Below are 14,228 nucleotides of genomic sequence, written 5' to 3'. Positions count from 1 at the left end.
GGTAAATTCTGTCATTTCTCCAAATATATCTACCTTATGGCCCAGCAGACTCACTCGCATCTAGGAAGTTATTCAGCAGAAATACTAGCTTGAGGCCAGGTGTGGTGGCTCACACCTGTAATCCCAGCACTTCGGGAGGCTGAGGCAGGCAGATCACTTGAGGTTAGGAGTTTGAGACCAGCCTGGCCAACATAGAGAAAGCCCGTCTCTACTAAAAAAAATACAAAAATTAGCCGGGCATGGTGGCGCACACCTGTAGTCCCAGCTACTCAGGAGACTGAGGCAGGAGAATTGCTTGAACCCAGGAGACGGAGGTTGCAGTGAGCCGAGATCACACCACTGCACTCCAGCCTGGGCAACAGAGTGAGAGTCCGTCTCAAAAAAGAAAAAGGGAATACTAGCTTGAGGGCAGAAAGATGATGTGCTCAATTCTTTCTGTGCAGCACAATTGGATCCAGTGGCAATTAGGAAATAATTTTTTGCTGAAAACAAGTAGTCTAGGGGTTACAAGCCTGAACCCTCCATTCAGATGCAGGCTTTGTCACTTACAAGCTGTGGGAGAGGGGCAAGCCACTTAGTCTGTCTGTGCCCCGGTCTTCGGAGCTGTGAGATAAGCATAAGGAAAGTACCTGCTTCATGGAGTTGGGAGGAGGATTTAAAGAGGTAATATATGTAAAGTGCTTAAAACTGCTCCTGGACACTCAGTAAACTCTGTAATGGTTAGCATTAATGAAAGAGAGAGAAAGACAGGAAGAGAGAGAGGGAGGGAGGGAGAAAGAGAAAGAAAGCAAGCTTAGATGACCATCAAAAGAAGAAAAACAGTGGCTGGGCACAGCGTCTCACACCTGTAATCCTAGCACTTTGGGAGGCCACCGTGTGGATCACCTGAGGTCAGGAGTTCAAGACCAGCTTGGCCAACGTGGTGAAAACCCATCTACACTAAAAATACAAAATTAGCTGGACGCGGTGGCACATGCCTACAATCCCAGCTACTCAGGAGGCTGAGGCAGGAGAATTGCTTGAACCTGGGAGGTAGAGGTTACAGTGAGCCAAGATCGTGCTATTGAACTCCAGCCTGGGTGACAGAGCGAGACTCCATCTCAAAAAAAAAAAAAAAAAAATTAAATAAATGACGGTTATCCCATGGGATACTCTTCAGCACAGAAAAAGAAAGACGCCAGTATACATGTATGGACTTGCTCACTATATAGATCACTTTACTGTTCAGTAAAGAAAGCAAGCTGCAGAGCAATAGATGGAACATAGTGCCATTTTCATTTTTAAAATACGTGATGTGCACTAGGTGTGGTGGCTCACGCCTGTAATCCGAGCACTTTGGGAGGCAGAGGCAGGAGGATCACTTGAGGCAAGGAGTTCAAGACAGGTCTGGACAATATAGTGTGACCCTATCTCTACAAAACAATTAAAAATATATAAGAACTAGTAAAATAAATGGTGTGTGTACATGTGTGCTTGGGCATGCATATGTGTGCATTAAAGAAGGGCCAGCAAGGTTACTCTCCAGAGTGTAGACCAGCAGTCCCCAACCTTTTTGGCACCAGGGACCACTTCCGTGGAAGACAGTTTTTCCATGGGCCAGGGATGGGGTGGGGATGGTTTCGGGAAGATTCAAGCACATTACATTCATTGTGCACTTTATTTCTTTCACTATTACATTGAAATATATAATGAAATAATTGTGCAACTCACCATGATGTAGTACCAGTGGGAGCCTGAGCTCGTTCTCCTGCAACTAGATGGTCCCATTTGGAGGTGATGGGAGACAAAGACAGATCATCAGGCACTAGAGTCTCAGAAGGAGCACAAAACCTACACCCCTCACTCACATAGTTCACAGAAGGAGCACAAAACCTAGACCCCTCACTCACATAGTTCACAGAAGGAGCACAAAACCTAGACCCCTCACTCACATAGTTCACAGTAGAGTTTGCGCTCCTATGAGAATCAAATGCTGCCGCTGATCTGGCAGGAGGTGGAGCTCAGGCAGTAATGCGAGGATGGGGAGCGGCTGTCAAGACAGATGAAGCTTTGCTCACTGGCCCGCTGCTCACCTCCTGCTGTGCAACTCAGTTCCTAACAGGCCATGGCCTGATACTAGTCTGTGGCCTGGGGGTTGGGGACCCCTGGGGTAGACAGCAGGATCCTCTGGAGAATGGAGGACCTGCACATTTTAAGCACTTTTGTATTGTATGACTTTGACTACAATAAATCTGTTTTTCTTTTCTAATTAAAAAATCCAACATTTTAACAAATGTTGACAATAGCACTTACATCACAGGATTGCTTCAAGGGTTAAGTAGGATAACAGGGAAAGCTCTTGGTGAGTGATTGATAAAGCTTAACAAGTGATAGTTCCTTTTCCTTAAAAAACAAATGTAGTAGGTGATTTGTGATACTGATTGAAAGTTTTGCCCTGTAGATAATCAAATTTTATATTGGTATAGATTTTTAAATGTTTCAATGTTTCTGTCAGAAACTTACTACTGGCTGGGGGGTCTTGGGCGAGTCCCTTAACCTCCCTGAGCCACTGTGTCCCCTGTAAAACAGAGGTACTGATGCCTGCCCTCAGGGTGCCTGTGATTTAGTAAGAATATCACTTAAAGCCTCCAAAACACCTAGCCCCACACCTGACACATAGTAGATGCCCAGCAAACACCCACATCCTGTGTGTGCTTTCCTCTGGACGGAAGAGGCTGCCCCTGGGTGCAGTGGCGAATTGGATGGGATGTGGAGAGGCAGAGATGCATGAGACCCTTGAACCCCAGGTCATGGAGGAAGAAGAGTCCATGGTGTGGCCTTGAAGGATGTATAGAATCGTAGACGTAGGTGGTGGGGATGAGGGACTGTTCCCTCTATGTGTAAACTCAGAGACGGGAAATGAGTGGGGAACACCCACCGGAGGAACTGGAGCGTGATCATTTGGGAGCCAGCAGGAGGCCCCCGAGTGCGGGGAAGGGACTGTGGAGAGCAGATGTTGGGGAGCAAGCCAGAAAGGCAGAGCAAGGCCAGACCAGGGGAGACCTTGGATGCTGGGATTCGAGTCTGGGGTGTGACTGCAGCTGCAACTGCAGCAGACTGAGTAGAATGATGAGGTGGCAGGAGGCTGTCCTGGCAGTCACGGGGTGGGCACAGATGAGCCGAGCAGCCTCTGCTGTCCACTGTGATACTCACAGCGATGGAGGAACCATTGGAAACCCCACTGATAGGCCACCAGGTAACCGAAGTAAACTGAGGCAACTTGGGATGAATGTTGCTACCCTTCAAATTCGAGCTGGGGTTAGTGGTGGCGGGGCAGGGCCTGAGATGGGAGTGCAGCACTGAGGGCCCATCCAGTCTGGCCATCAGAAGACCTCGGGTTGCAGCAGAATCACACAACAATGACAGAAGATGCCAACGTCAGCTGGCTGGTCCCCAGCCCATCTGACAGTGGAGAAGCCCAAGGCCACCCCCAAGACCTGAGAAAAGGGCCCAGAACCTGTGCCACAGCCTGCCCTGTCCTACTCTTCTGTAAACACGAGTGTCCCAGCTCCATCGAAGCGCTTCCCAAGAGGCCATGGGGGCACCTGGGAGGCCACAGAAGCTGACATCGCTGAGCAGAGGTGCCCCAGCAGGGCCAGCCCCATCCCAGGCCATCTCTGTTCTGCTATGCCTCCGGCTCAGCTCCTGAGTTTGGCTGGGTCCATTCAGCAAATGGCATTGGAGCCTCATGGAGAGTGCTAAGCACTGTGGGTCTTCGGAAACCCGGAAGGCAGCCTCCACCTGTTCCAGGAGCTCCCAGGGCTCCCAGCCTCATGTCGCCAGGAAGATGAGTTGCAGACAGCAAAGCCATGAAGACCCCGGGGAGGAGGTACCTCTGGCCGAGGCCATGGTGGGAGGCTCAGCAAATGATGGATGATGGGATTTCAGTGGGCATCAGGATTTGGGGAGAAAGTGGACGAAGCATGAGCAAGGGAGGGTAGAACAGGTTGTGAAGAAAATAGTGGTGGCTGCCAGGTCTTGATAACCACGCTGGGCACCCTCTCATCCATTCCTGTCTTCACAGAGGAGGAAATGGCCTCAGAGAACAGGGCAGGTGGGATAATGAGGAAGGAGCGGGAGACATGGCTGGAAAGGGGGTCCCCAGGCCTTAAACACTAGGAAGAAACATAGAATCGGGACCACCCATCCTGGGGCCCTGGCAGTGCCACACTCCCCTTCCTGACCCTGTGAAACAGCCCTGCGCCAAAAGTCAGGAGCCCTGGGCTCAACACACAGTGTCTTCAACTACCATGTGGCCGGGCCATCCCTTTTCCTTTCCTGGCCCCTGTTTCCCATCAGTCCGAACTCCTTCTGGAAGATCTCTGGAGGGAATCCTCAACAGTTCCCTATTGTGACCAAAGCCATGAGATGAACCTGCCTGACTGTGCGTTTGCAGGGAGATGCCTGACTGTGCGTTCATCGGGGGCTGCCTGACTGTGCATTTGCAGGGAGATGCCTGACCGTGCGTTCGTCGGGGGCTTCCTGACTCTGCGTTTGTTGGGAGATGCCTGACCGTGTGTTCATCAGGGGCTGCCCGACTGTGCGTTTGCCGGGAGATGCCTGACTGTGCGTTTGCTGGAAGATGCCTGACTGTGTTCGTCAGGGGCTGCCTGACTGTGCATTTGCTGGGAGATGCCTGACTGTGTGTTCGTCGTGTTCTTCCGGGACTGCCTGACTGCGCGTTTGCTGGGAGATGCCTGACTGTGCGTTCATCGGGGGCTGCCTGACTGTGCATTTGCTGGGAGATGCCTGACTGTGTGCTCGCTGCACATCTCAGTGTGCACCAGCAAAGTCAGAGGGCAGGAGGAGTGGGCCACTCACTTTACCCTAAAGAATGCCTTTAGAGGAGCTGGCCTGGGCTCAGCAGGCCAGGAAAACTAAGGGGGACAGTGACTCCGCCCCCCAACTCCTGAGGAGGGTCTCCACCTCTCTGGGTCCCTGGTGCTGGCTCAGGACCTAGAGTTGACTGGATGCTCCTTCCACCTCAGAGTCTGCCCCTCAGCTCCAGGGAAGCTTCCAGGATGTGTGGAGACCCCGGCAGCCAGCAGAGATTGCCAGGGCTCTTCCTTTGTGGAGGCTGGGAATGGACACAGTGGCCCCAGACATGACTTCCGCCCCTCGTGTCTTCACAGAGACTTACTGCCCTTCACACTGCGGCTGCCCCAGGCCATCCTCGAGGCCAGCAGCTTCACGGACCTTGAGACCATCGCCAACCTGGGTCTGGGTGAGTCCTCTCCAAGGGGCCAGGGGAGCTGGTGGGGCATTAGGAACTGGGGCCCTAGGATTGCCCCAGGGGCCGCCTGTGCAGAAGGACAGCCTGAGTCCCAGCTCCCATGGGACCACCCACACCCCTGCCTCAGGCTGCCGAGCCGCGTGACAGGGAGATCTACAGAGGCGTTTCTAAAGAGTTGCCTCTATCAGCTGCCCAGGACGCCCTGAGGCCCAGTCACGTTTGGTCTAAGGGAGCAGGGCCTGGTTAGGACCAGAGAGGCTGGTGTGGTCCTGGGAGAAGCCGAGCTCAACCCCAGGGCCCTTCTGAGTGGGGGCCAGAGAGCTGGGTCTGGCAGCCATCACAGCCCTGGCCCCTCATCGGTTGGAAAAGCAGCATGAATGTGACCATGAACTTGGGTGTGGCCCTCACGGGGGCCTGTCCTGTGCCCAGACAACTGACCCTAAGCATGCCCCACCCCACCCTTCCGAGTTCCTGAGGGGTAGACAGGGGAGAGGAAAAGAAGAAGGGGAGAGAGGACAGGGTGTGTCTGACCCCAGCCCTTTCACATAATTATAAAAAGAACTCACATTTAGTGAGCTCTTCCGATGTACAGGTGATGCCAAGCACCCTACAAGGATGCAGTCAGCAGGTGCCCACCTAGAACTAGGGCCTCACCTCGCTGGCCCTCAGGAAGCCCAAGTATGCCAAGTTTGTAGCTGCTGAGAGGCCAGGCCACCTGCCTCTTTCAGAGTGTGTTAGGAGCAGATAATTTTTCTTTCTTTTTTTTTTCTTTTTTTTTTTTTTTTGAAACAGAGTCTCACTCTGTTGCCCAGGTTGGAGTGCAGTGGCATGATCATGGCTCAGCCCAGCCCCAACTTCCCAGGCTCAGGTGATCCTCCCACCTTCACCTCCTGAGGAGCTGGGACTATAGGCGCACACCACCATGCCTGGTTAATTTCTTATGTTTTGACACGGTCTCTCCATGTTGCCCAGGCTGGTCTCAAACTCCTGGCCTCAAGCGATCCTCCCACCTTGGCCTCCCAAAATGCTGGAATGACAGGTGTGAGCCACTGTGCCCAGCCCTGAGAATTTCTTACAGGGAAAGGGAGAGCGTGTTCCACACAGCGGCTCAGGAGCCACTGCAGGCCCCAGAGCCTTAACCTGGGGCCGCCAGGTCACATTTACGAGCAAAGCAGTTCATCAACAATCTTTAGTAAAAGTCAACCATGCATAGGACACTGTGCTCCACGGGGCTGAGCACAGTGTCCAGAACATTGGTGCCTTGTTCACCAGTGTTGATGAAATGGAAGAAACAGTGACCCAGAGGGCAGAACCAGGTCACAGTGGAAGTGAGGGGCAGACCTGAGATCAAAGAAGACACCCCTTGGTTCCCAAGCCAGGCCACTGTTCACCACTCAGAGGGGCCCATCAGGGGCAGCAATGCAAGAGACACCACAAGGCAGCCATGGTCAGGGGCCAGGAAGCAGGAGGAGTTCTGGTCCTTGGGTGTTCGCGCTCCATGAGCAATGACTGCGTTTTAACCCCTTTAGCTGCCATTGGCTCAGCGCAGCTTCAAACAATCCTATAAAGTAAGTACTATTATTATAATTCCCCTTCTATGGCAGAGGAAACTGAGGCACAAGAGGTTAAGTCATGTCCAGTGTCACACAGCACATGGCAGAGCTGGGATGAACCCAGGCCATTTAGCTTCCACACCTGCCATCGTGTCATGGTGCCTCTTAACTTTTTTTTTTTTTTTTGAGACGGAATCTTACTCTGTCCCCCAGGCTGGAATGCAGTGGTGCGATCTTGGCTCACTGCAGCCTCCACCTCCCAGGTTCAAGCAATTCTCCTGCCTCAGGCTCCCAAGTAGCTGGGACTACAGGCGCATGCCACCATGCCCGGCTAATTTTTGTATTTTTAGTAGAGACGGGGTTTCACCATATTGGTCAGGCTGATCTTGAACTCCTGACCTCATGATCCACCTGCCTCGGCCTCCCAAAGTGCTGGGATTACAGGCATGAGCCACCACACTCAGCCGCCTCTTAACTCTATCCAAATTCTTCTAGGTCTAATTTACCCAGTTATAACCCTAAGGGCAAGTTTTCAGTTGCTATTGGGAATAAACTTGCTATTAAATTTTGCTTCCCAGAATTTAGTTGTTGGGCTCTTACCCTCCCAGGATCTTGGATGTGGGACAGGTGACAGTTTTGTAATTTGCACTTTTGTAAGGTGCAGATGACCTCCCCCTAGGGGTTCGATGACACCGACCATTGCAGAGCACTTGGCATTGTCTTATGTCATTTTTGTGCATTTTAAAGATAGAACACTGACCGGGCGCGGTGGCTCATGCCTGTAATCTCAGCACTTTGGGAGACCAAGGCAGGTGGATCACCTGAAGTCAGGAGTTCAAGATCAGCCTGGCCAATATGGTGAAACCTCATCTCTACTAAAAATACAAAAATTAGCTGGGCGTAATGGCGTGTGCCTGTAATCCCAGCTACTCTGGAGGCTGAGGCAGGAGAATTGCTTGAACCTGGGAGGCGGAGGTTGCAGTCAGCTGAGATCGCCCCACTGCACTCCAGCCTGGGCAACACACTGAGACTCTGCCTCAAAAAAAAAAAAAAAAAAAAGTTAGAACACCAAGTTTTAGCCCCGCTGGGAACCTTGTCTAACGTGCCCCAGACAAGATTTGCACCAAAGGCTTTCTGTCCTCAGCGGTTCTTGAGCAGCTGTGTGAAACATGCTCCACTTTTCCCTGAAGAAATCCTCAGGACTGGGCGTGGTGGCTCACACCTGTAAAGTGCCCCTGACAGGATTTGCACGGAGGGCTTTCTGTCTCTGAGCACAGCTTTTCTAGTGCTCCTCAGCTGCACCTCCCCAGCTTCTCTGTTGCTTTTGCAACAAACTGTCAGTGGCCAGTTTGCAGGCCATGTTGATAGAGTAAGTGGGATGCATGGCCTCAGTCTATGACACATTGCTGCACCTCTTGACCCCGCTATGGGGTTTAGGCGTCCCTAGGACTGACTGCCGGGAGACTCCCTACAGGTTCCTCTCACCTGCAAGAGTGCAGCTTCTCCTAAGGCCTAGGAACATGGTTTTTCGTTAAGGGAGATGTTCCTCCTGGAAGAACTGCATTCCTTTCTGGAATAGACAAGGCCTTCTCTCCTCGGAGAATTTGATCTCAGGCACAAGGAGGAAGTGGAGAAGGGAGATTTCCATTTGGGAAGCCAACAGTAGTTCAGATTCATCGTCAGCACTTACTTCCTTGAGAACAGGATTTAAATGGAAGCTGAGTATGTTGCAGCTTAAGAGCTCAAGGGATCTGTGTAGACCTGGTGTCCCCGAGTGCTGAAAGACATGAAGCCAGGCTCACCACAATCATTTTTCCCTGGAGCCAAGGAAAGGTTCACTTTACAGTCATCTCCCTAACGGCTGGAGACCCAGAGCCAAAGGAGCACATCCTATCAAAGGCCAGAGACCTTGGCCCTGGCATGGGCAGGCTTGGGCCCTGCCAACCTTCATATGAAATAGTGATAATAAATATGGAAAGTGCAGCATTTGTCAAGGGCCCTGACACACCAGGCATTGTGCCTGGCATGTCACACATTGTTCTAGGAAGGGACTTTGGTGGAAAAGAAGTGAAACCCACTCAAACTAGCATAAAAAAAGAGACTCAGAGAAAGGACACCAGGGACCCTCTGATAAATGGAGATGGAGGGTTAGCCAGGCTTTGTGGGTGACCGCAGATGCTCTGTCACACATGCCAGCCCCTTGCTCCCCGTACATGGCCTCCTTGCTGACTCAGATTCCTACTCCCCTGCTTCCCTGACGAGCAGGGCTCTGACTCAGCTCACAGCCCTACCTGACCACTGTTCTTCATTCAGATTGTCCAAGGAGAGTCCAAATGATCCCCGGCCAGCCTAGTGCTGAGGCCCTGTGAGCCAGGGGTTACCTTGTATAGTCAGCATTTCAGGGAAGACCAAAAGGACAATGGGAGGCAAATTCATTGCCACATGCCCACACATACATTATCTCATTTATTCACATAAAAGCCCGTTTTACAGATAAGGAAATGGAAAGTTAAGGAGTCTGAAGTGTTTATTCAGCTATAAAAAGGAATGAAGTGCAGGGACTGACACATGGTGCCGCATGGAATAACCTGGAAAACATGCTAAGTGAAGGGAGCTGATACCAAAGACCACATATGCTACAGTTCCATTTGAATAAAGTGTCTAGAATAGGCAAATCCGTAGAGACAGAAAGCAGATTAGTGATTGCCAGGGGCTGGGTGGAAAGGGGAATGGAGAGTGACTGCTTAATAGGCATAGGGTTTCTTTTGGGGTGATACAAAATGCTCTAAAGGCCGGGTGCAGTGGCTCATGCCTATAATCCCAGAACTTTGGGAGGTCAAGGCAGGCGGATCACGAGGTCAGGAGTTCGAGATCAGCCTGGACAACATGATAAAACCCCATCTTTACTAAAAATATAAAAATTAGCCGGGTGTGGTGGCATATGCCTATAATCCCAGCTACTCAGGAGGCTAAGGCAGGAGAATCACTTGAACTCAGGAAGTGGAGGTTGCAGTGAGCCAAGATCATGCCATTGCACTCCAGCCTGGGTGACAGAGCGAGACTCTGTCTTAAAAAAAGAAAAAAAAAAAGTGCTCTAAAATTGATTGTGGTGAGAGTCGCACAACTTGATGAATATACGGGAAAACACAGGCGTGTTTTTTAAATGAGTGAACTCTGTGGTATGTGAGTGATATCTCAACAAAGCTGTTATCCAGAGAGAGAAAGAGAGATCAACCAAAGGGCTTTCCTCATTTTGGGATGTAAACAAAAGCTGAATTCACACTCAGGGCTTGCTGAGTTTGAACTCCATGCTCTGCCTGCACTGTGCCCTGATTCTCAGCCAGCCTTGCTCACCACTTCCCACCCCTCAACCCTTTACTTGCTGTGCCTCCAGTGGAAAACAGCATGGCACCCTTTTGCCAAGGAAGCCTGGATTTGGCATTGGAATAGGCAGGGTAGTGGGCCCCACCCTCTGCTGGGCATGCCCTCCACATGCCCGCCATGTGCTGCTTTCTCTTATGACACCTTTTTGTCTTATAATAAAAGTCAAGCATGTTGTGTCTGTTTGTTTGTTGTTTGAGATGGAGTCTCACTCTTTTTGCCCAGGCTGGAGTGCAGTGGCACGATCTCAGCCCACTGCTACCTCCGCCTCACGGTTTTAAGCGATTCTCCTGCCTCAGCCTCCCGAGTAGCTGGGATTATAGGCACCTGCCACCACGCCTGGCTAATTTTTGTATTTTTAGTAGAGATGGGGTTTCACCATGTTGTCCAGGCTCTCAAACTCCTGACCTCAGATGATGTGGCCCGCCTCGGCCTCCCAAAGTGCTGGGATTACAGGCATGAACCACCGCGCCCAGCCGCGTGTGTTTGTTTTTAACGGACAAGACCAGAAAAGGCTGAGGATGAAAACCACGCATAAACTCACCACTCGTGCACGTTCGGGCTGTGTTTCCTTCCAGTTTCTTTTCCTTGATACACCTAGACGCAACTGAAAATACAGTTTTGGTTTCTCGCCTTCTGATGTTGTGCGAATATATTTGTGACTTCCATTTTTTTCCCTAGAGCCCAGAGCCAAGGATTGTCTAGTTAAGGCTAAAGATTTCCTGGGTTTCCAGTCCGCTGGACGATCTGGTTGTTCTAGGAAGTTCATGAGGCATATGTGTTTCTTGTCATTAGTGTCATCAGTTTTATTTTTTTGGCATGCCCAGAAGAATGCAACAAATAACCAAAGAGTTGCACCAGGCCTGCTGTTGAGATAGGGATGATGTTGCTGAAACTCAGCTATTGATTTGCGGGCCGAGTGCCATGTGATGGCTCACAGTGTGCCTTCGTGAGCCGACGTAAGAAAGTCCAAATTCGGACTTGGAAAAGCCAGCGTTCGAAAGTGCAGGCTATATAAGGTGTAATCTTGGACTTTAAAAGGTTACCGGTTAGTCGAGGCTAGAAAACTAACATAAGGAGGAACAATTCAGCACTCAGCTGTATTCAGCAGCTGATTACAAGTGTCAAAGGAATTTAGAGAATAGGGATTACTCACAGTGGTTTTCAAACATGTTACAGTGTGTATGTGTTTAATACTTTAAAAATATGTTTAGGAAAGGCGTCTGTTCCGTGACTCTTCTAAGTTTGCTTGTAACTTGCTTTTTCCTTTATATCAGATGATGAGCATTTTCCTAGTTATTAATAATTCATTGAAAACTTGACTTTGACTGTATGTACAACAGCCTCTGTCTTTGGGATGCCACATGAATATTTATTCACTGACCTCATTGGATTCTTTAGTGTTTCTGTGGCACTTTGCTGCCTTTACTCCTCCCCTTCCTGTCCTGCCGCTAGCCCCAAGCTCCCCAGGGGTAGAGTCTGAATTTGCCCTCAGGACCTGCAGCCCAGCCTGTGACGTGGCCCAGGTTGTCTGAGGATAGAAAGAGCGGGCATCTGGCAAGAGGTGTCCCCAGCCAACGCTCAACAGGCCTCGGGGCCAGCAAAATCGTGGCCTCAGTCTGAGGCCAGGGCAAGGATGGGCCCTTCTTTAGGGGAACTGCCGCAGCAAAGCCAAGGCTTGGTATGGCGCCCCTGGGGATTGGACCCCACAGCTTTGCCGACCAAACCACTAGGATTGCATGACACAGGGTTCCGTTTCTCCCCTGGCCTTGGGGTTCTGCAGGCTGCAGAGAAAGTTACTCACTTCCTTTTTTTTTTTTTTTTTTTGGAGCATAAAGCCCTGTCATGCTACTGTGGTTCCCTAACAGGCCCCAAGACCCTAGGATGCAGCCCTTTAGCTCCTGGCTTCCCCCACTCCTTGGAGCCACATTGGCTTTGGGACCTTTGCCCTGACATGGCGCAAACTCCAGGCCTGTCTTGGGTCAGGGAAGCTGTGTCCCAGGTACCCAGGCCGAGAGCCTATTTGCCTGAACCCATATCTGCTCTGTTCCTGCCAAAATCCACACCTGAGCAATGGGAAATGTACTCTTGTGTTCTGTGCCTAATGGACCCATCCTGTCCCGTGGCAGCTGCCCGGCTGGTGGCCCATCTGCTTATGGGGCTCCTCTGCCCCCCTTCCTGCCTTCCTCCTCTCACTGTCTTGTCTTTACACATCCTCCCGTGGTTCAGGTTGTCCTTATCTTGCCATTGAAACTAACCTTGCCTGTGTGCCCTTCCTCAGAGGCCTGACTCTCCACTCTGGCTAAGCTAATCCACTCATGGGTGCCAAGGGGCTGACACTGGGCCCCCGCTCTGGGCCAAGCACTGTCAGGTGCTGGGAATACTCAGATAGCTGAAGCATTTGACTGCCTTCTGGAAGCTCTGAGTCTGGTGGGAAAGTCCGGCAAAAACACAGAATTACGGTCCCAGTGATGGTCACTGCAGGAACACAGGCAGGGCGGGCAGGGCCTGAGCGCATCGGGGAGGCACTACCAGACAGGTCGCACTTGACCTGAGCCTTGAAAGACAAGTGTGTGCCAGCTGGAGAGGGTGGGAAAAGAATTCCACGCAGAGGGAATAGCAATAGCCAAGGCCTGCTGGTGGGGCAGTGTGTGGCACATTGAGGAAGAAGTAAACGGCAGATAGAGTGGAGTAAAGACTCGGTAGATGATGCCAGAGAAGATGTTCAGGGGCCAGGTCCTGCAGCCTCAAATGCCAGGCTAAAGGATTGAAAGTGGTTCTCAACAGAGAGCCTCCAAGGGCCTCCTAGCCTCCCAGCCTAGGACCACAGGAAGAGAATGAAGCGGAGGGAGCAGCTACAGCCGTGATCTGGATGAGCAGTGATGGGGTGTCCCAGCATCAGTGGGCAGTTCTGTATGTTATCTACCCTCATGATGCCACCTTCGCCCACAGGAAGAGTCTGGAGGTGGGCACCGGGGGTCTCAGCTCACATGTGGGGCTGCTGCCCAGTTACCGTGGGGTTCGTCTGGCTGCCTGCTTCTCCTTGCTAGGAAGACTCCCAAACAGGCAGCTTTGTTGGGCCTGTGTAGACATGGGCACAGTGCTTCAAACACTCACTCCAGGGGCCAGGACATGTATGTACTCGAGGCAAGGTGCCTGGGAGAGTGAGGCATACATGGAGGAGCCATGAGCTGCCCAAGAAAGCAAAGGGCCCCGGCAGTCACAAAGAGCAGCTCATCCAGGCCCTGGGAGAGGCCACTCTGGACACCATGTCCTTGGTGACTGTGATGGGCACAGAGCTTTGCACATTGGAAAGAGTCACAGAAAAGATTGTCATGCTTGTTAGTGTGGTGACAGCTGGCCTGTCTCCACTGGCTGTGATATTCAGGCAGCCAGACACAGGGTATCTGCCCAGGACAGGGCTGGGGGGTGCACCTCAGAGGGATGCACAGAGCTGGTGGGTCGCAGCTCACTTCTGGTCTGTTTCTTCAGTCCCTTTGTCCTGGGAAGGCACCTGCTTACCCTGATTGCATTGGTGACCCCAGCCAGCAAGATGGCAAATGCCTACATCCCTGATAGTGCCCCCCTCTTAGAGCGAGCACACGGTTGGCTGCTCCAGGCCATCTTGTGAGGTCTCCTTTCAACATCAAGAGCCTGTTGTGCTGTTGCCACATCCTGAGTTCTGGGCTGCAAGCCACCCTGCTACTCACCGATGCCGGGACAGCAACCGATCTGGGAAGTGTTGCAAGTTCCTATGAAGGAAGGCCGCCTAACACAGAGGCTAAACACACAGGCTGTAGAACCAGCCCGACGTGGTCAAATCCCAGTGCCTCACTTCCCAGCCCAGTGACCCAGGGAGAGTGCTTTCATGTTTCTGAGCCTCCTACCCTCATCTGTGAACTGGCGGCAAGGCCTATGATCAGGGGTCGGCGAGACAACCCAGGTAAAGCAAGTAGCCCGTGGGCTCACGCGCGGCAAGAACGCCATGAATGTTTGCTCCTGTGATTATCCTTGATGTTATT

General features: G+C 51.6%; 1 protein-coding gene and 1 long non-coding RNA gene across 5 annotated transcripts in view; one reads left to right on the top strand and one right to left on the bottom strand.

Annotated features, from left to right (window-relative positions):
• Nucleotides 1-14,228, top strand: part of LOC105467535 (Ras and Rab interactor 3) — a 184,122-nt gene that overhangs the window by 130,513 nt on the left and 39,381 nt on the right. For all 4 annotated transcript variants that reach the window (XM_071099693.1, XM_071099692.1, XM_011717190.2 and 1 more), the window contains one exon: nt 5,172-5,263. In XM_071099693.1, coding sequence (XP_070955794.1) covers nt 5,172-5,263 — 92 coding nt within the window. The remainder of the gene's footprint in view (nt 1-5,171; nt 5,264-14,228) is intronic.
• The window catches only part of LOC139364206 (uncharacterized), a 33,609-nt gene that overhangs the window by 15,991 nt on the left and 3,390 nt on the right, over nt 1-14,228 (bottom strand). The gene's annotated exons all lie outside the window — the stretch shown is intronic.

This window comes from Macaca nemestrina, chromosome 7, assembly GCF_043159975.1.
Source record: "Macaca nemestrina isolate mMacNem1 chromosome 7, mMacNem.hap1, whole genome shotgun sequence".
Lineage (NCBI taxonomy): Eukaryota > Metazoa > Chordata > Mammalia > Primates > Cercopithecidae > Macaca > Macaca nemestrina.
This window is presented reverse-complemented; position numbering and strand designations above follow the sequence as displayed.